At 40.4% G+C, this 27,929-nt stretch overlaps 1 protein-coding gene across 1 annotated transcript in view; it reads left to right on the forward strand.

Moving 5' to 3' along the window:
- lrmda (leucine rich melanocyte differentiation associated) overlaps positions 1 to 27,929 on the forward strand; it is a 255,668-nt gene that overhangs the window by 132,471 nt on the left and 95,268 nt on the right. Inside the window, exon 3 of the mRNA XM_083539321.1 lies at positions 27,084 to 27,210. Within this exon, the coding sequence (XP_083395447.1) occupies positions 27,084 to 27,210 (127 nt within the window). The remainder of the gene's footprint in view (positions 1 to 27,083; positions 27,211 to 27,929) is intronic.

A 27,929-nucleotide genomic window follows, 5' to 3' on the forward strand; every position in this document is an offset into this window, starting at 1 on the left:
ATAAAACACACTTGCATGTACTTAGCAATACTAACAATATGGCTTCAACCCTTATTGTTTGCTTTATCCTATTTGTGCTTCATCATTTACAGAACACCTTACAAAAGCATGAGCCCAGTGGTTAAAGTGTCAGCTTTAGAGAAATCGGACCGAACCCACCACCATCGTGTGGGAAGACATAGCTTCTGATCAAGTTCATATCCCAGCACAGCCAAGCTGCGATAATGTATTAATGATAACAATGCAGTGCTGCTAGGGTTAGGACTTAATACTGCCTCAATTACTTGCATCTCAGACATGCCTCTGTTTTACATAATCGCCACCTCCTGTATGTATCTGTTATGCGACTTACGAAGGTTCTGTAGTTACACGAGGATTGAATACTATAGCGTAAAACAACACTGCACAAAGTAAAATTTTTAAACACTATTTTATTTAAGTCAGACCAGCACAAACTGAATATATCACAAGGATTTCTGAAATAAACAACAAAATATATTCAGAATCAAAAACTTAAGTGGCTTCTGCATAATAAAAGCTGTTGTGTTGAGCTCTTAAAAATGTTCTTTTCACAGCTTAAGTATGAAAACTATCAACAATGTACAACAGAACACCGGGTTAGCTTCTAGCTTCGTCAAGGCATGGAGTTTCTGGAGGAGCTTCGACAGATTGGAGTTGCTGCTATCGCAGTAGATACAAGCTTCAAACCAGAAAGACACAGCTTACATTTGACAAAAAATTTTTTGTCTTTATGCTCAACTAAAGTGAAATAATGAGCATATTTCCACTTTGAGAAACTCGTCTTGCTCTCGCCTTGATTTGCCATTACTGCCGTACAGACCTGAATAAACGGAAACACGCCACAGTGCGTCTTCTTCATGTTTACAGTGGTTCATCCACCAATCCTACAATGTGTCTCTGCTTTAAACAGGTTAGACTGTAGGCTAGACTTCAGCCAAAATTAATTCATTTAAAAAAGTAACGGACAACGCACCATGAGGTAACGGTATCGGTGTTACTTTATTTAAAAAGAAAATGCGTTACAGTATTAGTTAATGTCAAAAGTAACTGTGTTACAGTAACGCGTTATTGCCCAACACTGGGATTGAATACTATAGTGTAAAACTTCAGTAAAAAAACAACACTGCGCTGTATACCGAATACACCCCCATAATAACACCAACTCTGTACATGGCCCTAAGTGTTTTAATCTTTTGCTTTGAATCTGCCTTTCAGTCCTAACAGCATGCCCGTGTCTGCATGTGCGTGATGAATTCAGACAGCTTATCGCTGCAGATTTCCTATCTGGTCTGACAAGCTGGTGGCAGGAAGCGCTCCCCACCTCCAAAGTCACCAGTGGTGTTGGGCATTAGTGACAGCCAACATCCTTTTCCATGATGAATATGTTAATGTGAATGGATGTAGCTTTTCATTAGGTTTAACTCTAGCGCTCTCGCCCGTCTGGTGACGATTTTGTGCGCCTTTCACAAGAGGAACGGTTTGAAGAGTCATTTAGAAAGTTGCGGTGACGTGCAGTGAAAATGTAGCCCAAGTGTGTTTGACAAATGGAAAAGGTCATGTCTGTTTTCGTTGCCGTCCCCTGGTCCTTTCCTCCCCACCTGTCTGTCCAGTGGAATAATCATCAGATCTTTTAGACATGTGCTATGCACGTTAACCCGTATAAAATACCTCTTAAATATGAGCTTACGTTTCTTACTACGAAACTGGGTGCTTCTAGGACTAAAATGTACACAATGCATATTGTATGCTTGTCGGCTAATGGCGGCCGTGTGTTTCCTGTTTCCTGTGTGCGCCCGGGAGGGGAAGGCGAGGAAGGTGAGGAAAGATGATGGCTGCCTTTTGGCAGAAGATAAAACAGCATGCGTTAAAGGCCATTAATAACACTCATATTTTGGAATACCTCAGTGCTTACAGAAACAGGTGCATTTAATCTCTTTTGGGGGCGAAAGAAGGAAGGGCAGACAGGAAGAAAGAAAAGTAAGGTCAACAGGGAGAGGCTCATCCATTTCTTCCCACTGCCACTGAGAGTGATGGGCCCAGGTTTTCCAAGGCAGTGCATTTGTCTGTCAGAAGAAATGCCTGGCACAGTGATTTAGTTTGTGTCAGATGATGCTTGTGTCCGGCCAAAGCTGCTGCCTGGCTGGATATGGGGAAATTTGTTACTTTTAGCTTTGACAGGGAGATAATTGCTGATGGTTAACAGAACTGTGTGGAATCTAAAGGGTTTTGGAACTGGGTGAGTAATAGAAAATGCAGCCATGTCCCACTCTCCCAACACCCACCTACACACACACACACACACACACACACACACACACACACACACACACACACACACACACACACACATCTACGATAGTTTTTTTTTGTCTAATATTGCCTGCCCGTCTTTGCCTTCAGCTTGGATAAAGTAGTCGCAGTGAAGATTCGATTCTAAATTACTCCACTGAAAGACAATCCAGACCTTTAGCACAGCATTACTTGTAATAAGGCTAAAACATCGTACAAATGGTCGACCCTCTTCCCCTCTCTCTAAAGCCTGATGCACCCACAGATCACGTGTCCACCCTGGACATCTCATCTGAGCTTAAGATGTGAGCGTTTGTGTGCTTGGCTCAGGACTGCTGTCAGTCAGCAGTCCAGACTGTCAGCACCTTATCACATAACGAGTTAAAGAGGAGGCAGAACCGAGCTGTGACATAATAGGGCACAAGGGCAGTAATTGACGGGTAAAGAATCTGCTTAATTATCTGTCCCTCGAGGACGGGGTAAAAGCTTAGAGCTGTATAGGCTAAGCATGAGTTTATTAGAATTTTTTTTTATTTTAGCCAATCTACTTAGCATCCAAATAGTCATTTCTGTATCGCTGAACGTATAATAAAGAGCTAAACACCTTTTGTAAGTAACTGACCATGTTTGCTATGGATATTACTTAAGTAGATATTATTGGTCTACAAACAAAGCAATGAGTCTTTTTTCTCTCTTTTTTTTTTTTTTTGTCTGACACTATTTTTCGGCTTCCTCATTTGACCCTGCATCATATTCTTGTTTTGTGAGTGACAATGAGAGTAATAGGAAATATTGATTGGCAGGGCAGTTAAGTTGTCACTGCAGCCATTTTGTGTGTCAGAAGGAGCTGTTAACTTGTCAAAAATCGCTGAAGGACTCTCTTTGTGCTTGATATTGCTCTATATAAAAGCATTCCACATTGAAATTGGTGAGAAGTCTGGACATGCATTCATTTCTGCCAAGTCAAGCATGACTGACAATTATCCTTGTTCCTTACAGGTGGTATTTAAAGGATAATTCTTCCACCAGGAATCGGGTGTGTTTGTGTGAAAATGTTGCTACTTAAAGCGGCTGTGTGTGTGTGTGTGTGTGTGTGTGTGTGTGTGTGTGTGTGTGTGTGTGTGCACTGACTGTGTCAACTCGTAAAAATATCATCGAGATGAAGTATAGTCTGTGTGGTTTCTGGTGGAGACTAGGAGCCAGTGGAGGGATGTGTGTCTTGTTGTTGGTATGTACGAGTATGTGTGTTTCTGTGTGTGTGTGTTTCTGTGTGTGTGTGTGTGTGTGTGTGTGTGTGTGTGTGTGTGTGTGTGTGTGTGTGTGTGTGAGAGTGTGTGTGTGTTTTTGTGTGTGTGTGAGTATATATGGTCAGTGTTTGGCACCAGTGACTGAGAAGGCCAAGGTACAGCGTGGGTGGTAAGGAGCCTCGGGCAAGCTGGCAACTAGTCGTGCTGCAAATGGCCATTTGTAGCCAAGCAAGCTGAGCCTGTGGCTGATTACGCTGCCTTGTGAAGCCCACTGTGCCTCTGTGAGTGTAGAAGGGCGTATAGGCCAAGCTCCATAATCACAACTTTACAGAGTGCTTCTCCTGCTGCTGCTCTTGTCCACTGGCTGTTTGCTGAACCTCTGTAACCTCAGTATGCATTGTGTGAACTTGATGTATGATGCAATGATCAATACACACTGGAAAGGCTGGGATGATGCCAGAGACCTGCTCAATCAGCAGTTAGTGGGCAGAGTGCTTTAACTGGCAGACACAAAGCTTAACCTTTTCGTGGTGAGTGTTTCTATTTAGCAGCGTATTCACACAAATTTAGATTTAGATTGAAATGGTACACCGAGGTGTTATAAAAAATCTAACTTCAGATCAGTCATATTCTGCTCTGATGATAAGAAAAATCGTTTGGCATCATGCCTTATCATACAGAATGGAAGAAAAACCTGATGTACATTTGCCATCTTAAGTTAAGCTTCATTACGCCCCCACAAACATTTAAAATTTTTAAAGACGCTCCTATCTGACCTACATAAAAAACCTATTTTTATCCAGCATACAACCAGGACTAATTAGGTATAATACATGGACAAATGTGTTTCTTACATCTTCAACTAGCTTAGCATTGATTGATCTTAACCAAGTTGATTAATGGAAACTCTTGACCCATGACCAGCCTACAGAGACTGACTAAAGAGACAGGTTGCATTAGGCTTCCAGAGCAGATGTGGAGGAGACTGGGTGGTTAGATTGGGGTGGGAGTGGTCTGGCAGCCAGCACTAGCTTAAGGTTTGGGGAATATATCTCTATAAAAGCTGCTCCTGGGCCATAGAGCACTTACTGCCTCTGTCTGCCTGTGTGTTAACTAACACTCACCAGCTCTAGTGCAGAAAGAACCTTCAAAATGGCCGATTTTAACCTCTGACCCCCAAACATGCAATCAAAAAATTAAACCACCCACAGAAAACCAGATTTTCTTTAATTGCGTGTGAACGTGTTTAATGAGTTTAGATATTTATTCATGGATATATGGATATATATACACACTGTATTAGAAACACTTACACACCTGCATAATAATCCCATCAGCCAGTCACAGGGCAAAACCATAATGCATAAAATTACTTTCATTGCCAATCTTGACCTTCGAGTTTAGGTCAGGTCCTCTGCAGCCTCAGTTTCCTGTTACTGGCAGATAGAAATGAAACCTGATGTGCTTTTCAGTTATTGTAGCCCATGCACCACAAGGCTTGAAAATTGTTAAAAAGATTGCTTCTTTGTGTTAATGAATTGGCCAAACTAATCTAGTGTGCGTTAAAATTCTCTTGACCTGTATTACATGATTTGATGCATTGCATTGTTGTCACATTGTTGGCTGATTGCAAGGATGAGCAGGTGTATTGGTCTTTTATATAAATAGACTACTTCTTCTTCTTTCGGCTTCTCCCATTAGGGGTCGCCACAGCGGAACATCCTTCTCCATTTTCCCCGTCCTCTACATCTGCCTCTTTTAAACCAACTACCTTCATGTCGTCCCTCACCACATCCATAAACCTCCTCCTTGGTCTTCCTCTTGGTCATCCTCAACATTATCCTACTGATATACCCCATGTCGCTCCTCTGCACATGTCCAAACCATCTCAATCTCGCCTCCCTCACCTTGTCTCCAAAACGTCCCACATGCGCTGTCCCTCTAATAAACTAATTTCTAATCCTGTCCATCCTCGTCACTCCCAACGAAAATCTCAACATCTTCAGCTTTGCTACCTCCAGCTTCACCTCCTGTCTTTTACTCAATGCCACTGTCTCTAATCCATACAACATCACAGGTTTTACCACAGTCCTATAAACTTTCCCTTTCACTCTTGCAGATACCCTTCTATCACAAATCACTCCTGCCACTCTTCTCCACCCACTCCACCCTGCCTGCACTCTTTTCTTCACTTCTCTAACACACTCTCCATTACTTTGCACTGTTGACCCCAGGTACCTGAACTCCTCCACCTTCTCCACCTTTTTTCCCTGCAACTGCACCCCTCCACTGCCCTCCCTCTCATTCACACACCCTGTCTTACTCTTACTGACTTTCATTCCCCTTCTTTCTAGCGCATACCTCCACCTCTCCAGGCTCTTCTTAAACTGCTCCGTACTCTCACCACAAATCACAATATCATCCGCAAACATCATAGTCCACGGAGACTCCTGTCAGACCTCGTCCGTCAACCTGTCCATCACCACTGCAAACAGGAAAGGGCTCAGAGCCGATCTTTGATGCAGTCCAACCTTCACCTTTAACCAGTCTGTCGTTCCTACTGCACATTTCACTGCTGTCACACTGTTCTCTATATAAATAGACTACAGTGTAATAATATTTCTATCTATCTTTCCGTCTGTCCGTCCGTCCGTCTGTCTGTCTGTCTTTCGTCGTTTCGTTTCAATAATAACTCAATTCTCCTGAATAGATCTCCTTGCCTCTCTGTATTTGGTGGACAGACAACAAATGTGTGTTTGCTCAGTGTGTGTATCCAGTGCACAGAATACTGGTGTAAAGTCCTTGATCTCTTGGCTGTGTAGCAGAAGTTGGAAACGTCGAGCCTTTCTCTGTGCTTCTTGCTGGCCCGTGCCTGGGTTAGTGCTGTTAATGAAGGGTGCCTTTAAGAAGTCTCCAGTGAGCAGCCAGGCATTACAGATTAGGTCAGTGGAACGGCTAGTGGGTTGAGCATGATGGATGAGGGGCAGAATGAGTTTCTGCCGAGCAGCATTGTGAAATCTTTTCATTGTCACTGACGGGCCTGTGAGGCTCTGATGAACGAGGGAGCAAGTGTCAGAAAAAGCCCTTCCCCTGCTCCCTGCTATGCCTTTAATATCTCCCCGAGCTGCTGCCGAAGTATTGATAAAAGTAAAGTGTAAAAATAGCCCTGGCCGCAAATGAGAGTGCATCCGGAGAGCTGCAGAGATGATTAAACAAGGTCGCCGTTGTGCTTTAGAGCTTCATTTCTGTAAACATACACGCCGGTTACTGGACTTCCCTTTTCGAAAGAGAGAGAGAGAGAGAGAGAGAGAGAGAGAGAGAGAGAGAGAGAGAAAGAGAAAGAGAGGGAGCCTCTTTATGGGAAATGTTTGTGACCAGGGTGACAGCTTGGCTTGATGGATGGGATGCCTCCATCTGGTTGCAGTGCATGTAATAAATTTCCATGCTCATGTTTGACCTCTCTCACTTACCAGACACATCTTTCACTTTTGGGACGTCCAAGAGGGACTCACAATTACGAGGCGAGATGCCGCCAGGGCGCAGGGATAGTGCTGTTTATGGGCCCTGGCCCAAGGGCAAATAGTCCGAAAAAATAGATAGCGGTAAACAATGGATGGAGCTGACACAAGAATTCTTCTGCATTCAGTAACCTTTGGTACATCTTCAGCTCCCTGCGTGGACTCTGCCGTCCTACAATTCCTATCTCTTGTCCTTAGTGCTCGCATCACCACTTTTGCTCTGTAAACCGTACAGGACTAACACAGATTACATGCTGTTAAATGAATAGGACAAACAGTCAACAAGTTTCAAGCGACGGAATTTATTCCAAAATCTGAAAGGAGTATGCTGGCTAACACCCAAAACTCTATGCAAATGTTATACTCCAGAGCAAGTGTGTAAGTGTGTGTTGACAAATCAGTGCTTGAGTATTCTTGCCGCATAAGAGACCTCACTCACAGGTTAGGAAACTACTTTCACCAATATGCATGAGTGCAGCCAGTCATGGATGAAAGATAAGCTGCTTTTATTAGCAAATTCTGCTTTAGTGCTATTTGTGTTGCTAATTTGACTTGCTGGAAGCATTAAGGAGCCAAAGAGCAGTTCCTGAAACAGATCGGGGAGCGTTTAGTAAAAGGAACACCAGGTGCAGTGAACGTATGAAGCACTCTTCAAAAAGTGTCCAGCAAGCTACATGCTAATTCTAGGAGTTCTGCGAAGGGGACGGTGTAGTTGTTTCGTGCTCTTTCATGCTCGAGGCCTTGGTAGACTTGTAGGCGAGTGTTTATGTGGCTTGTTGTATAAATACAGGCAGCTGGAATGCTCTTAAACCAAGCCGATGCATTAAGCAACTGTTTTTCAGTAATAGAAACAGATAGCTGGCTATTGGATTTTAATAAAGCAGGATAATAATGAGGCTAAGAGTGGAGTGAATTGTAAAGCAGAAGGCTAATGAAGTGCCTATGTGGGGCAGTATGTGAGAAATCACCTATAACCTATTAAGAAGGAGCCTAACTCACTGGGTTGAGTCAGAAGCCCTGATTGAATTAGTGGGCTCTTTAATTACTGAGCATCTTAGATGGGAGCTTTGAATTTAATTGAACTTTTTTCATGCTCCCTGCTCACCCAGCCTAACAATTTGTTCAAAAAAAAAAATTGAATTAACCAATGGACTTTTTTTTTTTTTTTGGGGGGGGGGGGGGTGCATTGATTATTATAACATTAGGAGAGTCCCAGGAGTTTCCAGGCTGTAAAAAACGAAATCGCATAACATTACTCACAATAACGCACATGTTATAATCGCGAAGAACTTACTTAAAATTCAATCCACTTTGGCATCATTATCATGTATCAACATAATAAATGAGCCCTTCAGTGCATGGTAATTATAATTTGATAAATCATCAGCAGAAAATTAACTGGATGTCAAAACATTCATTGCAAAGGGTGATGAATCGAGGATGATTGTGGTGATGAATTGTGTTAATCTGCGCAGTATGAAGCCAGCGAAATGGCTAAGCAGCTCAAGATGGATGGGGCATAGAAGCAGCAAGGTCAGGACACAGCACTGCAGAAGTGAGTGAGGAAAGAAAAAAGAGCGCAGAGAGAGAGAGAGAGAAAGAGAGAGAGAGAGAGAGGTCATGCAGTGTTCAGGGCTTTATCTACCTTCACTTTTACCTTTGTTTTTCATTGTGGCTTTTAGACAGGGAGCTTTTTTCTTCTTTCTTTCTGTGTGTGTGTGGGTGTGTGTGTGTGTGTGTGTGTGTGTGTGTGTGTGTGTGTGTGTGGGAGAGACTATGCTTTTAATCTTTGCCTTCTCAGAGTATAAATATGGTCTCTGGTTAAAACAATGGAGTGTGTTTAACTTTTGCTCCACTCTAATACAAGACTGTTGTTCCTGTAAAAGAAAGGTCAACAGCATGTGAGGGCACTTAGCCATCACATGACATAGCTTGTAGCGCATTGCCTTCAGTACAAAAATATGCACGTGAATGGACTTAGAACATGCATTGTAAGGTCGCAGCAGGACTGGCTTTTAATTGATAGTTCCACATATTTGATTCATATAATGTGCATTTTTATGATTTTATTCCCGCAGACACAGGACATTTATGTCCCCTAACAGTAGCATGCTATGTTGTTTTTTTTTTTTTTTTTCCCCCGACTTGATTGAAGGTCACTATAGTGGATGTAAATGCCCAGTAGGACTTCTGGTTCCGATTTGTGTCAAGCCTTTCGCTGAAAATACTTTTAAATCTTCAGATACACTTCCAGCCTTATAGTTACTACAGTCCCCTCCAGATTATGATGAAAGTGAGCATGAAAAATATATAAACTATATTGCCAAAGTTTGTGGACATCTGGTCATAAGTATATGTGCTTTCCACATCACATTCCAAATTTAGTCGGAATTTTCTCCTACAAATCTCTCCAATCTTCTGGGAAGATGTTTCAGTAAGAATTTGGAGTGTGTTTGTGGACATTTGTGTTCATCAGCCACAAGGATGTTAGTAAAGGCAGGTACTGATGTAGAGTGAGGAGGCCTGGGGTGTAGTCAGTGTTCACATTCATCACAAAGGTGTTCAGTAGAGATGAGATCAGAGCTCTATAGCAGGCCACTCGAGATCTTCCTCTGAAAGCATGTAAACTTTATCTTCATGGAGCTCCCTTTGTGCACAGAAGGATTGCCATGCTGAAAGAAGTTTGAGTGAACGCAAAATTTTATTATACCGCATCCAAAGGCATCCTAAAAATTGTGGGTCTCCAGCTTTGTGGTAACAGTTTGAAGAAGAACCACATATGGCAGGAAAGGTCAAGTAGCCCAATACATTTATACTATATAGTGTATGTGAAGATTAACACTTTCTCACCCCGCTGCTGGGGAGAGTAACAGTTCTTAAAAATCTAAAGTAGGGGTTCCTTTCCACAAAGGTTTTCATTCCAACCGTGCCACATCAGATTCCACATGTTTATTTTCAATGGACTCTCAGGTGTGGCCCTTGTTTTTTGGTCAAATGAAAACCTGCACCCACACCAGCCCTAAGGGATTTTGGTCTCTTGTATCTCCTTTGATTTGTGTATATTGATGTCTCTCTTGTATTCGCACCTAATTCGAATTTGTGGTCACGTACACGACTGTGCGCCCCCTCGTCCACCAGACAAAAAAACAACCTCAAAGCGTCAATGATCAGGTGTTTTATCTTTTATGACGTCATCTTTTGTTGCCAAACATGCTTAATACTGTGCGTGACCAAAAAGGGTTGATTTCGGTCTCATCTCCACACAACACCACGAGGCCAATAGTACACCTAATGATGCTTGATGAACAACAGGTGCTGCATTTTATGAGATGCCTTCAGAAGACTTTTTTCTTGCAATGCTTTTAAACAGCTTGTTGTTGTAAAATTGGCTTTTAATAGTTAATTTTAAAACTTTACAACCACCGTGCAATGAAATAAACCAGTAAATTTGGGGCCTTTGTTTTTTTTTTTGGTTTTTTTTCCTCATTTATCGGTAATTTACTCACTATCAGGGGGCATAGGGTTTAATTCCTGGCCCATTTCCAAATGTTTCATTTCGGAGACCTTTTTGTTATGACCCTAATTGTGCTTAATGCCATTTTTAACTGCTTATGGCATTTATATGCAACAACTGATTTGTGCAGGTCAACAACCACCTGTTTAAAATCGATGCATGTGTGCAACCTCGTTTTTACCGCAGGAAAAAATGTCTAAAGGCAAAAAAAAATAAAAAAATTATGTATATATTTTTTTCTTTTACATTTATTTTAAATACTCCTTTGGTGTGACATGCATCTTGAAAATGCTGTTATTTTTTTACAAATCGTGTTTATTTTATATAAACATTTTAGCATTTTATACCGAATTTGGAATAATGCGCTTCGGTTTATGTTCATTATATGTATGTGTATGTAAAATCATTTTCTGCCAATTGTGTTATGATTGTACCTGCAGTTACTGGCTTTTAGCTGAATAGAGCTCGTGTGTATTTATGGCTGCTGGACAGCTGGCACTGTCTCATGTTCTGCTGTTTACAGCTGTGCAGAGCTGTGATCAGTCTCTCAGCAAAGCCATCACAAACTTCCTCTGGACTGTGGAAAAACTGGCGGCCCTTCAGCTCTCGCCATCACTCAACACCTTGGCGAAATTAAACATCCCCTGAGGACATGTCCGCTCTTTCCCCTTTAAATAAGATGTCTATTCGTGATGACTCTGGAATAAATGTCCACTAGAACATGGCAGGCAGCTACATCATGCAAAACACTCAGTGTAGTGCAGGTAAACAAGTAAAGAGGTCAAGTTATTGATGCGAGCTCTGTTGCTATGCCGCGATGCAAATAGCCAAGACATAAGAGCTACATGATAGCTTTGCATTTTCTTTTTTTTTCCTTTTTTTTTTTTTTTTGAATAAAAACTCAGAAACTGTAATTGTGAAGATGTATAGCCAGTATTATACCGGTAATTACTTGTCAATTAATATGACAAAGTATACAATGCTACTATTCATTAGCAAAATGGGTATTTATTTATTATATATCACTTTCAAGTGGACAGACACTTTTTTCTTAACTTCTCAACTTTTCTTTTTTTGTTCAGATCTGTTTTCTTCATTACCTTCTTTTATTCCCTATAAATACCGTGTTTAATTTTTGTTCCTCAGGAGTTGATCGCTAGGCCTGTCTGGCTAGGGGTTTGCTCGGCATGTATGTCATTTTGTTCCTTAAGTTTTTGATTGTCTAAATAACACAGTATCTCATCGTACAGCTGCCTTTGCATTTTGACAGTACAATAACCCATAATTCTCTCTGTCACTCAGCATTTCAAGGGCAGCGTTTCATGGCGTGAACTGAGCAGGAGTTTATTTGCATTTCGGAAGATGTGGGCAAGGGTGGTGGGTGGGTGGCTGGGGGGGCTTGAGGGTAGGGTTTGGAGGGGGGGGGGGGGTATTTCTTGTCTTGTGTCACTTCGGATTTTATCCATTGCCCCCTTTTTTCTCGCCTTGGACGAGTAGCTGTGCTTTTTTGTGTACAGATACAGAAAGGGCTTGATATATGTTTCCTATTCAGTTTTCCATATGAAAACCAAAGCAGTGGACTTTGATGGGCATCAAATGATATGTGAGAATGAATTATTTCCTGAATAAATCGTAAACTGTAGTTCTCTTTCTATGAACACGTGTGTTTTAATGACAGAGGTGCAGGTGTACTTGATTTTCATTTGCAAAAATGCTGTTCGCTAAAGTAATTAATCATCGTACCCTGCAAGATATGTTCGCTTGCTGTGAAATCTCTTTTTTTTTTATTATTATGATTTCAGGCGTTTAATTTGAATTAAACTACTCATATTATTAAATTAGTCTGTACATGCAAAAATGGACTCTCAACGTTGCTCTATAATAAAACTGTACATCTGAAAATCCCATTTCAGCATCGGTAAAATTAACCACAAGGCGTCGTGTCTTCTCTTTAGGATGCTCAGCTGTAATGTGTGTCAGCTCGATGAAAATGATTCCCATTTGCTAAGGAGAGAGGGCCCCATTACAAACGTGTTTGAGCTGTGCCGCTCGCGCTCTGAAGCCGCGAAGAGCGCTATTGTTTGGAAAAGGCTGCTCTTTCTCTGTGCCATTAGAGAGGTGCGCAGAGCTCTTAGCAAGGTTAAACACTTTATGATAGCTCCGCTGGCATCTGATTTGATGTCAAAGAGATTTTCTCTTCAACTACAACATCCTTTATGACCCTGCTTGAAATCCTGATGGCCCTTTTTTGTCATGTATAGTGCACAGCAAAGGCCTTAGGTCTGTCATTATCTACACTGTTATATGTGCCAAAGGAAAAAAAATGCATTTCCCATTTCCCCAGTTCAGAGGTGAGTTGCTGTGAGAAGTGATATTAATGTCAATAGCGGACAGAGGAAGCAATTCATCCCTGTGCCGTTTATGTAGCAGGTTGTAGTTTTTAAACGATTGCCATTTATAAACTTTAATGGTTCAAATCATTGCATGTGAAACTCACTGTAAGTGTTGTAAACCTTTGCTTGAACATTTGTTTTGTAGTGTTTCAGTATACATTTTAAACCAATACTTTTTACACACTAATTAGGTAACATACACAAAGCCTACACACGTTTAGCTCACATTAAGGCTCAGTTCTTTAATGCTAAACCCTACCATGGTATACACTAGAGGGGATTTGTTAATGGCTATGAATAGGACAATTTGATGTGGATAAATTTGAAATCAATTTCTTAAGAATGTGATGCACAAACATCTTATAAGATGCTTTCACTGTGGCATATACGTATATATACAGTGCCTTCACATTTAGACCAACCATTTTATTTTGTTTTTTTTATTTTGTTATGTTGCAGCCTGATACTACAATTGTTCAAATGGATTTTTCCCCTATTAATCTTCACACCGCACCCAATAATAACAAAGTGAATACAGAATTCCAGAAATTCTGTAATTAAAAAAAACAAAAAAAAACAACAACCCTGAAATATCACACGTACATAAGCATTCAGACCCTTTACTCAGTACTTAGTTGAAGTACCTTACCAGCAATTCCAGCTTCAAGTGTTTCTGGGTCTTTGCACACGTATATTTCTGCCTTTCTTCATGGCAAGTCCTTTCAAGATGAATAAGGTTGGATGGGAATGTCAGTGGACAGCCATTTTCAGGTCTCTCCAGAGCTGTTCAATAGGGTTCAAGTCAAGACTCTGGCTGGACCAAGCTAGGACATTCACAGAGATGTCCCTAAGCCACTCCTGTGTTGTTTATCTTGTGTGCTCAGGGTTGTTGTCATGTAGGAAGGTGAACCCAGGTCCTGAGCACTGTGGAACAGGTTTTTATTGAGGATATGCTAGCAAAGGTATACAAACTTAATTTTTTTCATACTCACCCCTGTCTCTAGCACTGTACATTTTTTATATAGCATGTACAGTATGTACATTTATATAGCTCTATATAGCATGTACGGTATCTAACAGAAGTGAGTACACCCCTCACATTTCAGCAAACATTTTAGTATATCTTCTCAAGGGACAATACTATACACTAAAATATATCCAAGTTTAATTCCTAGTCAATGTGCAGCTTGTGCAGATTTACTGTCCTCTAAAAATAACTCAACATACAGCCATTATTGTCTAAATAACTGGCAACAAAAGTGAATACACTGTAAGTGAACATGTCAAAACTGTGTCCAAAGTATCAATATTTAGTGTGAGCACCACTGTTATCTACAGTAGCACTGCCTTAATCCTCCTGGGCATTGAATTCACCAGAGCTGCACAGGTTGTTGCTGGGATCCTCTTTCACTCCTCCATAATGACATCAGCTGCTGGATGTTAGACACATGGCGCCTCTCCACCTTCTGCATGAGGATGCCCCACAGGTGCTCAATAGGCTTCAGGTTTGGAGACATACTTGGCCACACCATCACCTTCACCTTCATCTTCCTCAGCAAGGCAGTTGTCATCTTGGCGGTGTGTCTGGGGTCATTATTATGTTGTAAAACTGCTGTTCGGCCCAGTTTCTGAAGGGAGAACATCATGTTCCGCTTCAAAACGTCGCAGTACATGTTGGAATCCATGTGTTCCTTAGTGACCCTCAGCTACCCAGTACCAGCAGCACTCATGCAGACCCAGACCCTTATGCTACCACCACCATGCTTGACTGTTGACAAGAACCAATTTTCTTGGTACTCACCAGGGCATTGCCATGCTCTCAGACAGATCGTCTTCAGCAATCTGTTTGCCTGGTTTCTTTAGAGCCAGCTTCAGAAGAGGGTCCCTTCGGGGAAGATGGCCATGTAAACCGACTTGTTGCAGTGTGCGCCGTATAGTCTGAGCACTAACAAGGGGACCTTCCGCTTCTGCAAACTCTTAAGCCAGTTTCCGCACCTGATGCACAGCACGAGGCGTGTGCGAGGCCTGTTTCGAGTTGAACCTGTCTTGGAAAACCTTTGTATGACCCTGGCCACTGTACTGTAACTCAGTTTCAGGGTGTTACTGATCTTTTTATAGTCATCTTATTCTCGAATCCTCGGAGAGTCTTTGCCATGAGGTGCCATGTTGAACATCCAGTGGTCAGTATGAAAGAATTGTACTTAAAGCATAAAAAAGTTTCTAATACAAGATACACACATGCTGTCAAGCAGACAAAAACATAAACATGATGACTAGGACGTGTGGCTTTGCTTGTATAAACGGCGTACAGCTGTTATCACTTAGGGTGTACTCACTTTTGTTGCCAGATATTTTGTCAAAAATGGCTGTATGGTCATTTTTTTTTGCAGAGGACACTAATTCTTTACTGCTACACAAGCTGCACACTGACTACTACTATATCCAAGTTTAATTTCTAAAGTATTGTCCTTTGAGAAGTAAAGCTAAAATTGTTGCTGACGTTAAATAACCCACAAAACCTGCAGTGATTATTTGAATACATGATGTGTGTATGAATAAAGTAACAGTAATTAAGATGTGATATGAGTTTAGAATTGTTTGTAATCCCCACGACTGTATTTAGTTTAATATAGTTAATGAAATTTAGGAATGGTGTTTAAAGTTAATAATGAAATGGGCATTATATTAATTTAGCTATTTACACAGTACCATGTACAGTATTTACCTACAGTGGTACCCACAGTGCAGCATGCACATAATCCTAATGCAGATAGTTCACAAATAACATTGCATACTATATGCATCTCTGTATAGTTATTTAAGTGCAGCAGGTCAATTTTTTTAAGTAAGTTATTATTGTTAGGAGTGTTTGACGTGTGTTGTTATGATGGTCTGCATCAAGTCTACATGCCTTTTGCAATGTTCTAAAATGTCCTTTTGGACGCTTGAGTCTTTACTGTTGCTATAGAGATGCTGTTGGTTGATCAATAAGGTACTAATCAGATAGGGCATGCTGGAGTTACACCGGGTTGATCAGGATAGTCTTTAGCTTGTTTCAAGGGTTTATTTGCTTATATGCAATGATGAGCTTAAATAATGTACTAATCCCTGAATAGATACTTATAAATCCTAAGCATCTCTGGTGTGAGATCTGTTTTGTCAGACACATAGTGTCCACGTATTGTGTATGGTGAATGCTTTTCCATCTCTTGCTGTGTTCCCGCTACGCTGCCAATGCTGTTTCTAATAGGTTAACTAGAAGAAAGCACAGTGTGCAAAACAAATATGATCTCTGTGTTTATTTTGCTATTGTCAGTAGACAAAGTAAAAGAGAGTAGAATAGGAGAATGGAAGGGAAAGCAGGGCTTTTTACAGGGCAAGCAGAGACTGGTGGGGGCATTGAAGGGAACCCAACCTGGCCCAAGTTCACTGGTAAGCCTGTTGGACATCCGGCTTTGTTTCCTTTATAGTGCACTTATAAGGGGCTTGATTCACTTGTCCCCTCGCATGTTCCTCTTCTATCTCAGCACGGCCAATTTTCGACAGCCTAATAGCTCAAATTGAGCCATTTTGTTTCACTTTAAACTAAAGCGGGACCTATTATGCTTGATTTTTCATTCATAGCTCCCACTGTTCTCTGCCTCTGTCTATCTCTCTCATTCTCTCACTCCCTCTCTCTCGCGTCCCTGTAACTGTCTTGCTCACCATACTCACAAGTGGGAGGCCTTGTGAGGCCCCACTGTTTTCTCGCCAGGCATGTCAGCTTCAATCTGCCACCCCTGGGTGTGAGGCACTGGCCATGGTGTGGGGGCTTACAGGTCAAGCTTGCCTGTAATTGATGTTGCTTATTCATCTGTTTTGCTCTGTCTTCACTCGCCCTGTCTCAGCATCCACATACGCTGGGAGACTACACCCTATACACACACGCAAACACAAAAGCGTGAATATTAATCAGAACAACAACCTTATGCTGGAATGTTCCTCTTCTTGACCTCCCCCAGCTTAGTTTAAGAGCTAAAGCAGGATTATTGGCAGCGTTGCTACTGTTCTCAAGTCTAGCACTGTTAATGTTAATAATAGTATGCTTGAAGGGCACACACGTACAGATTACTAAACTTTATAGACTGCTATAGCCTTGGTATGTAAATTTTTTTACCTTGAAAGTACAAAATAAACTGCAAATACATATGGCAGAACAACAACAACAAGTGAAAACATCATTGTAGGGAAACAAATTATGACCATATGGATATGTTAAGCCTTTACTTATAATTTCATTAACTAGTAAGCCTAGACAACCTTTCTCCTGTTGCTTGGCGATACATAAAGCCATATTGCGTGTCGCGGTAAGTGGAGATATTCAGGATTTAATACTGAAATTGTATACATCAATAATTATATAAATAAATATAATTATAGACCTCAGCGCTCTTTAGAAGTTACCTGGAAGTTATGACCACAGAGTTTTCCAGAAACATGGAGGCGTCACAAATGTGCATGATTCTAAACTTAAACTTAGACCGCTTGATTGAGGAGCAGTAAAAATGGCGGTGCACACAATTCCAGTATTAGTGAATCAGCATCTTCCACATTATCATGGAAAATTGCTATTTTTTTAGATAAACTTATGAATTTAATTATTGGGATTCATAAGAAAAGCAGCTGATTGCATGGTTAGCTTATCCTTCAAGCTGTATTATTAGCATTATTTTGATTACTCTGAATAATCAAAAGCTAAATGTGTAATTAAAAAGTAGCTTATACAATGATTATCATTTCATGACCTCGATTTAGTAGCTCATAGCTTCATTAAGTTATGTGCACGAGCAATTGATGTACCATGATATAAAACTAATTGAATGCAAAATAATAGGATGTGCTGGCTCAAGCGCTATTTTATAATGAGTGTGGAAGCTTTATTGTTAAAATATACCAAATTTGCGGTGACTAATATCAGATTTACCGTATTTATGCAGTAACATGCAGAATCGGAAGCACATTAGACTCTGATTAGATATTTAGTGTCTTCTGTAATAATTCAGCGTATTGGTATTTTTGTTTTTAGAATTAATATCTTGCAATTATGTCTTGAATCCATATTTTCTTTCCATGTTTTTTTTTTTTTTGACTTAAAGCTTGCATTTAATAATGATTGGACAAATGATTGGTTTGGAGGTTTATAAAATAACAGATCACTGAGACACACCTACTCAGTATGGACAAAAGTATTGGAACTGCTGATTACTTTACTGTTACCACAAAGCTGGAGGCACACAGGATAGGGTGTATAGGATGACTTAGGATGTTTTCACACATATTTCTTTTTAAATAAATAAAAATTTGTCCCACCAGTCTTGAACTATATCAGTTTAAAGAGCTCATATGTACTATACATTGCTGTGTGCTTCACTGTGGCTGTAAATGACCGCCAGACTATTACTATTATTATAGAGCTTGAGTGCTGGAACAACCTCAGTATCACCTTAGAGAGGAAGTAAACAGTTGAGGAGTGTTTAAGAAACGAAAATCTTTAATTACTGATCTGTATTTGATCTTTGCCTCTGACATGGCGGTGTGCTACATGGGTGGTAGGTCTCAGGGGGGCCTTTGAAGAGGACGATTGTGTAAGAGATTTGGATCATTACACAATAAAGAACACTTCATAAGTCATGAAGTGAGTTGAGGGAAATGATGGTTAATGATGTTGACAGCAGTTCACCTCTATAGAATTACTCTGAGATTTGACTTGACTTGCCTCCTCTAATGAGTCCTGCTTTTCCAAGGTAATGGAGCAGAGAGAAGGGGGTGAGGAGAGAGAGAGAGAGAGAGAGAGAGAGAGAGAGAGAGAGAGAGAGAGAGAGAGAGAGAGGCACCTCCTCTTCCATCAAGTTAAGTCAGTTAATGCTGCACAGAGCAGCCATCACATGTCTCTTTCAAAATGTCATGTCAGTGTGCCATAGAGGGCATCTTTAAACAAGTGAAATCTTCACATCCCCTTTAATATGTGTGGAATGCAGGAAAAGCTGTGCTTCAAGCATGACTAGGCATAAGCTGTTATTATCATCCCTAAGACTTCTCTTAAAAATGGTTGGTTGAATCGTTTAATTCAAACGAAGCGTTCTTAATAGTTGGTGCTCTCTTGTTTAGAAGATTGCAAGATCGGTTACACTGACTTTGAAAAAAGAAAAAGAAAAAATGTATCATGTTCATTTCACTCATGACAACTTTAGATTCTCGCTTCCTCAACACTGTGGGGCCTGATCAGGTTTTAGACAAAAGGGTCTTGTTACATGGAATCTCCTGGGATGTGGCTTGGATGTGTGTCAAATTGTCACACGAAGTTGTTCCACTGCAAAGATTATGTAATTATCATTTTGAAACACTGTGTAATGATATTTTTTTTCCCCCTTCTCCTTGCATATCAGAGAGAAGATGTCTGTGTACCTGACACTTTACCGCCTGCATAATAATATATTGGAATGACAGCTAATTATAACATAATAACAAGCTGATGAAAGATTGGGGTGGATATGCCTCATATATTTAAGGGGCAATGTGGAGAGCACTGCAATTAAATCAAACCAATCCATATTTAATTAGATCCAGATTTAATTAATGGGTACTTACAGATTGTTGAATCCCAATTTTTTTCATCCAGTATCTCGAGATATTATTTTTTCAGCTATTTCTATATCTATTAATATTTGTAATTAGGCTCAAATTAATGCGAGTAGCCAGTGTTGTTGTTTATAGAGTTTCTGTGCTAATCGCTAAAACTAGGCCAGCATGGCTTACGATGCAGTTTGGGTTAGGCGGCGATAACGTGATGGCAATTTGGGGCGAAGGAAGAGCCGGCGCTCACTGACTGCTTGAAACCTTTTAATTAGCACTAATTACCCAGCAGAAAATGTTGGGGCTTGAAAGGATTTGTGTCAGCAAGTGAGAGATCAAAGATTGCGGCGCTCGCATTTTAATCTGCCGAGTAAAAACTAATAAGGACCTTGTAATGGGGCCCCAGAGAGTGACAGCGCAGGTGGTAGACAATAATCTTCTCTGCCGTGCTCAAGCCCCAAGTCTACTCCCAATTAGATCATCAGATGAATTCATTTCCCTCTAATATTGAAAAATTATTTCCTTTCTCAATGTCCAAATGAAAAGCACAGGCATGTGGATTCCCCCCCCCCCCCCTTTTTAAACACCTTTTCTACTTTTTATAGCGACAATTAAAGGTTTGTTCGTGTGGTACAATACAAGAACACCATGCTAGTCTCATGTGGCTGTGAGAAAAGATGAGTCTAATGAAAAGCATGGGCATGGCTCATCCATCAAGTGTCATCGATCATTTGCCACAATGTGACAGCCAGGTAGTGATTATTTGCTGTTAGATAGATGCTCAAGAATACAGAACCACAATGTCCGAGTTCAACCGACTCACCTCCAGATATCGTTGAGAGGCCAGGATCCATTTGAGGTTCTGGGGTATACTTACATTGATTTTTATTTTCCCTTTTCAAGAGCAAGACTAAGAGCAGAATCTATGTTCAGTCAGACATTATAATTCAAATATTTTGTCTGTTTTGCAGTATTGACTTTTGTCATTAGTCTTCTTGCAATTCATTAATCTTTTGGCAAATGTGCCTTAAGATACATTTCCCTCAGAGATAAACAATGACAGAACGCCTGCAATAGCATCTGTAAAGAATAGGATTGATTTTCAATGTAGTGGTACAAGAGGGAGAGTGCATTTGTTTTGTGCACAGAGGTATAATCAGTCAGTGGTGTCGTTTTAAAGGAACTGGGTTGCAGCAGGGCCACAGAAGCCATGAGGCATGAAAAGGAATCGTGTACAATGTTTCGCTACTTGCAATAGTGCAATTGGTCCAAACCACTGGATAGAATATATACATTTTCTTTTTCTTTTAAACATCTTGGTGAGTGTATAAATTAAAGCTGTCATATTTACCCAAGAGTTAGTGCATCCAGTGCCAGGAAGATGACGTGTTTAATGTAATGTACATATTTACCTTCCTTGCGATTCTCTCTACTTTGTCTTCTCTATGGTGGCTTTGTCTTTTAGAAGTTCAAACTGGACTACTCCGGGTTTCAGTAACACTGGAGATTAGACAGACAATTCCCGTGCTCCGTAATGCCAGTGATTAGTCCGACAGTTGTGTTTGCATGGTCCTGTGTGTCCCTGACATGGCCCATCAGGTCAGTCAGCCCCTGTCTTGGAAACAAAGTTTGCTAAGGCCAGAGGTCAAACTCGGCTTAAAAAGTCAAGCCTGTCAAAAGCCTCCGTCACATTCCATCCTTACGGCCAACCTCGGCTGATCCCCGGCCATTAATCACAGCGGAGAGCGGCTCTGACCTCAGCCCCCTCTCTCTTTGAAGTGCACTGTCCTCTGCTGCAGGAGGAAATCATTTGCTGCCTGATTCAATGAGCCATCAGTGGAGCCAGTGGACCTAATGACATGTGAGAATATTAACCTCCTAGCACTAAGAGCTGTGAATCTTGAAAGGCAGTCTATAATTCACCTGCCATTTCAACCACAGTCTCAGACCCCCATCCAACTCAACTAAAACCAGCTGGAACTGAGAACTGGACACAATGGGCCATATACGGGCCAATGGGCATGCTTAATTAGATTTTGAATACGCTATCCTCACATAAATATTGACGTAACCTTTGAACTTAAGTCTTCGACTCCTTGTGTATGACCAGCACATTCCTATATGACCATGGCTTCTAAAGGTCCTGTGATTGGATATTTCATATATGGAATTCTATGATGGGCTTAATTAAATTAAAGAATATATACACAATCATTATTAAAAAATAACACAATGTAAATTTCAGGAAAGACACCAAACAATTGGGTACATCCCTGCACAGCAGGGCTGCTGGTCTATGCGTTTGTAACAAATGTGAACTGACATGTGTCTCATTTTGATTTCTTTACCTGTGTGATCTGTAAATTGGGTTACCTGAGGGTTCCTGACACATCAGGAGTCAGCCTGCAGGGGAACTGAGAGATTAAGCCACATAATGGGCTAATACTGCTGCTCCCAAGTATTATAGCACTGCACCATCCAGAAACATCATGATTTTGAAGACTAAGGACTGCATGCAGGTTAAAGCTGGATGAGCAAAAGGTTTATGGAAAATGAATACATTTAAATGGTCTCATTTTATCTTTATATATATATATATATATATATATATATATATATACAATGCATACATCGATCAGATGTTATTTTCTATCAAGGTAAAGTATATATATATATATATATATATATATATATTATTTATTTATTTATTTTTTTTTCCTGGATGCAGATGTGATGTTTCAGTAGTTTGTGCCATTTGCCATCTTGTCATTTCCACATTTATAACAAGTTTATAAAAGGCACTCCTCTTTTTACAGCTCCACACTCATCTCTCATTCATTATGGTTGCTTATCTTGGCTGGCAATCTGAACTGCCAGCTAGTTCATTATGCACATATGATGCCCATCACTCTAAATGTATTGGCCAATTCATCAAACATTTATCTTTTGCCCTCTTAACAATGTGTCAATTTGGCTGTCATTCTTGAGGCTCGGGTGCCTTCTTGGAATAAAAGCGTTATTTTTTTTTTCTATCTTGGAGACTGCATTGGTTCAACGCCTTTTGGAGAACTTTTAAAGCAAAGCCACTTATTCAGAGTCTCGTTTCTATTGAGGCAGCTATCAGACGTATTTGGCATGGAAATTGTAAATAGGTTAATAAAAACCTTTTCACTAAGCATTTTGTTTATGGGAGATCTTGGCCTGAGCAGAGATTCTTGTACCTTTGATCAATAATTGTGGCTAAGAACCACCTCCTTTTAGAAGCATTTGACTGACAGCGCAATTGACCATTCATAGATCTTCCTCAGTCCACCAACAAACCTGTGGAGAGATTCAGGTTTTTCTATAAAACTCTTAATTAAGACCTGATGTCCAAAGTTTTTCTCATTATAAATCACTAAAAATGCATGTGTATATAAGAAGTGAAACTTTGTGACCAATTCTGCAGTGTGCAGACATAGAAGTGTACTATGCACTTCATGGGCAATAGGTAAAGCATCTGAGACTGAGCCTACACTGAACCAAACTTGTTGTTGAGCTAGTCAGGTGTTCTTTATAACTCAGAGTATGCTTTAGACATGGGAGATTCGAGACTCTGGCTTCCACATGGGGTTCAAGACACATGCAATAGCTTAGTGAAGTAATGTGGATGTGAAGAAGACTGATAATCAAAGGATAACCATAGCAGCACTGTCAGGGCAAAGACACTATGGACTTAAATAGCTGCTGGGAGAAAAAGAAAAAGACCCTTTAAAACTAGAGCACAAACAGGGGAATTAATGGCCCTGGCAAAGGGAAATATCAAAGGCAGAGATATAAAAAATTAGTTTTTCATTGAAGGCAATCTGTGTTATGCTAAAATGCATTTTTTTTTTGAAAAAGTAAAGGAAAATGTACGATTTATTGAGTTATCTTTGACTTTTAGATCAGCCGTCTTTATAAGCGTCAGTGTTGAAATGCACTGTTTGTGCTTAGCATTGTTTGCTAAGGTTTATTGTTAAAGGTTCAGCAGGTGTAGTCCTGTGTAATAACAGTAATACAATACCCTTCTCTCTCTCTCTCTCTCTCTCTCTCTCTCTCTCTCTCTCTCTCTCTCTCTCTCTCTCTCTCTCTCTCTCTTTCTTTCTATCTCTTTCGTTCCCCTCTAGCCCGGTCATGTGAACTGAGATACCCACAGACTAATGGTTGCAGTGACTGACATTTCAACCAATAATCACAGAGTGTTTCCCCCCTCTTGTCAGTAGCAGTTTATCAATCAGCGTGTCTGCATTAGTATTTCTCTATCGATCCATCCATCTCTGTCAGGCCATCTCTGTGTCATTGTCTGTGCTCCTGTCCTGTTATTTGGCTTCCTTTGAGGACAGGCAGCATAGTAATTTGTTTAAAAGGCCCTGCCTTTAAAAAGAAACTTTGCATGTCAAAAGTTTTAAAGGACCAGTGGAGCTCAATGTGGCATGACCACACGGCAATGGAAAGTTGCGTATATATACTTGTACTTGCCTTTCAATGAAAAACAACAAAAAAAAAACATTAGAATGTAAACAATAGTATTTGTATAATATGCAAATTGTTCCCTAAACGTAGAGTGTAATTAAAAAAAAAAAAAAACTTCCAAAATGAACTTTAAAACAGTACTAAAAGTAGTAAAAAATGTAATATAAAGAAAGGAAAAATTATTAAAGAAAATACGTATATAGCTTGTTTTGTTTTATTTTTTAAGTATTCGTATTAGGTCTTTAAAAAACGACCGATTTCCTGAGATTTTCACATGCTACGTTAACTAGAGATTACACAGAAAAAAAACAAAAACAACCATGCCTTGTGAGATTTGAGGAGAATGGTCAATATGGGTTGAGCTTAAAAAATAAATGCTATGGCAACTCGAAAAATCACTCTTTACAACAGTGCTGTGCAGAAAAGCAGATTAATTAAGTTTCACTCTGGCAAACCAAGAACACGAGTTTAAGGCTAGAGCAGGCACAGGTCGCATGAAACGAAACAGTCGAAGATTAGAACAAACTCTCCACTTACATGTGTATATTTACAGAAGATATACTATGAGATATTAATGGAGATACTACATTTAAGAATTCTCCCCTCAACTTTATCATAGACACTGTACATTTACACTGGACATTAAACATGTAAAAAAAAAAAAAAAAAAAAAAGAGGATTATCAGTAAAGTAAAGGAAATCCATTATTATTTTTATATCTCTTTCTTTCTTTCTTTCTTTCTTTCTTTCTTTCTTTCTTTCTTTCTTTCTTTCTTTCTTTCTTTCTTTCTTTCTTTCTTTTGTTCTTTCTTTCATTCTTTCGTTCTCTCTTTCTCAGACTCCAAACAGCCACGGCTTGTGTAATTTTATTGGGACTGAAGATGGTGAAAATGTGCAAGCCACTTCTCCCATGGGAGAGATGTACAAATGAGAAAGGTTGCAACCTGTATATATGTGTGTGTGTGTGTGTGTGTGTGTGTGTGTGTGTGTGTGTGTGTGTGTGTGTGTGTGTGTGTGAGAGAAAGAGAGAGAGAGAGAGAGAGAGAGAGAGAGAGAGAGAGAGAGAGAGAGAGAGAGAGAGAGCGAGCATGTGTGTTCTGTGTTCAGATCCCCCCTCTAGAGAAATCCAAATCCACTTTTTCCCATTAGCATAGTTCAAAACAGAGGCTGGGTGACTCCGTTGCGCAATTAACTGTACAACTGTTAAAAAGTTTACTCAGTTTATACATTACAAATGGATTAATGGATTATGGATCATGATGGTCCTGAATGTTTAGGTGAAATTCACTCGGAGTGCTCAGAGGCCTGAGGCTATTACGGCTCAATCCCCCCATGTTGTTGTGAATGCGATTCGGTCTCTCCCTTGGCTGTGAATTTAACTGATTAAATCACAGAGTGCACACAACAGTGGTGACATGAAAACAACAATTAATAAGCACCCCCCCACACACACACACACCACCCCAATGCCACACACACACACACACACACACACACACACACACACACACACACACACACACACACACACACACACTTCTTAACCAAGCAGCTAATAACATTACACATGCCGCAGACTAGCCAAGGCAGACAGGTGGAGACGAGCAGGAGCCCAGATTTTATTTACTGACCTGGCAAACAAGTGGCATTGCTTTTCACATATAGAGTGAGACACAAACACACACACACACACACACACACACACACACACACACACACACACACACACACACACACACACACACACACACACACACATTTGTAATAATGTGTAGAGTGAGTCCCTGTTAAATCCTTTTTCCTCTTTGTCTCCGCATTAGTCTTTCTGTATGGGTGCTTGTGTCTCCCTAATCTTTTCTGTTGTTTTTTTTTTACTGATCCACTTCAGTGATGCCCTGACATTGACATTGACATTGAAGAAAGATTAAAAATGTCTAATTATGGCTGCAATTTAGATAGATTTTAAGCATTTGCATAAATAACACGTCCTCAACTCCTCTACAATTTGCCTGTGAGATATTGCCCCTTATATTTCTTCCTTCTATTCGGGGTTGAAAAGCAGCAGATAGAAATTGCAAAGCGGGCTGTCCCGTCATTGAAGCTTCATTTGATTACTCCGTGTCTTCTAGTTGAAAAGGAAGCGAAAGCCCGACATCTCAATTGCTATTGAGTTGTTCTTGTTCCAAGGTGAGCTGACAGAGCTAAATGTCAGTTAACTGAAGGTGGACACATTAACATTGTAGGTTGTCAGCCTCTGCCATTTGAGGGATTAGAAACACACACCCCGGCTTTGTGCACCATCCGCATGGTGAACTTTGGAAGGCCCTAACATTACCCTGAACACCACCCTCCATCATGTTTATGCCAGAGCAAGGCTGGGGGGAAGGTTGCCATGCAGCACCAAAGTCCTTGGGGATTGTATGGAGTGTGTGGTAAGGGATTAGAAGTCATGCTGCTGAATAAAAAGCTAACATCAAACTTTTCTCCTATCAAAAAAAAACTGTTGTTTCATACTCCGAACGTGCTCATCATGGTGGAGTAGTGTAAGTTGTACTCATTCCGTTTGTGTCGGCTTTTATAGTTGCGCTGGGAAAATGATGGATGACAAGTTAAATTTGTGTCGGGGGAGTGAAGGTGAACTGTGACAGAGTTATTTATCTTGGGAATGGAGGGTTAGGGTCAGGCAAAGCTGGGTGCCTGAAGGCACAAGACATTGACAAATTCATCCCGCACACTGCATTTCTGAAGCCCTTTTGTTTTGAATCCTGGCTACTCACGAGTGACCCTCATCACTCATACTGCCAGTGTTCGAAGGAGGCCGCGCCATGCCAGGGGATCTTAGCGCCACTAATTCTTGTCATTCACTCTACTGACAGGCCCAAGCTCGAACTATTCCGGCTTGTGAAAGAGACTGGCTGAAATATTTATTTCTGCACATAATGGCCGCCCAGATTTAGGGCCATATCATTTTTCCTCTTGTGCCTTATCATTGCAGGTCACTGACAGGCCTGAAAGCGTTCAGCCAACTGGAAGAGCTGATTGTGGACAACAATCTTCTCGGAAATGACCTCCGGTTGCCCAGGTTACCGCAGCTCCATACCCTAACACTCAATAAGAACCAAATATCCTTTCAGCCCGGCGCTGCTTTTGTGTGCCATCCCATGATTTACAGCACAGTGAAACGGCGAGTTATAGTAAGTGAGAACTCTGTGGCTGCATGCTCGTCATACAGTTTAGGATCTCTCCTTTGCACACTTCAGCCTTAAATGCTCTTTAAATGGTGTTATTGTATTGAATTGAGATCCTCTTAGACTGAGCGAGGCTTGGACATAGAAGCCAATACACTGAAGCTGACTTTGTGCCACGGCGACCTCTAGTGGAAGAGAGCGTTATGACTGTGTAATGGCCTTCTTCTGGTACATTTTAGTGTTTCAAGTAGTCAGATATAAAGATATATGCCACGGTTATTATGTTTTATTTATTTAAAAAAAGCAGCTGTGCAAATACAAGTACAGAATTCATTTTTTTTTGTGGCTTCAGCATTACAATAGAAACAGGAAATATACATTGATTTAAACAGTTATACATTTGTGTTGTACTACTGGTTTTAAGCCACTTGGAATTGTGAAATACACCAAGAGAAAAGTTTAGGAAATTTACAAAGACAAAAATGTGTTTTAGGATTACAGCCAGTGTTGGAAAATGTAATTAGTCAGAATACATTGCTAAATTTCTTTTTTGTTTGTTTGCACTGTTTTTTTTTTGTTTTTTTTTCTCCCTGAGACATTTTGAGGCACACTGTAATGACACTGCTTCATACTTTGTTCCACCATTACAGGCA

The sequence above is a fragment of the Silurus aristotelis genome, assembly GCF_946808225.1.
Source record: "Silurus aristotelis genome assembly, chromosome: 4".
In the NCBI taxonomy this organism is placed as follows: domain Eukaryota; kingdom Metazoa; phylum Chordata; class Actinopteri; order Siluriformes; family Siluridae; genus Silurus; species Silurus aristotelis.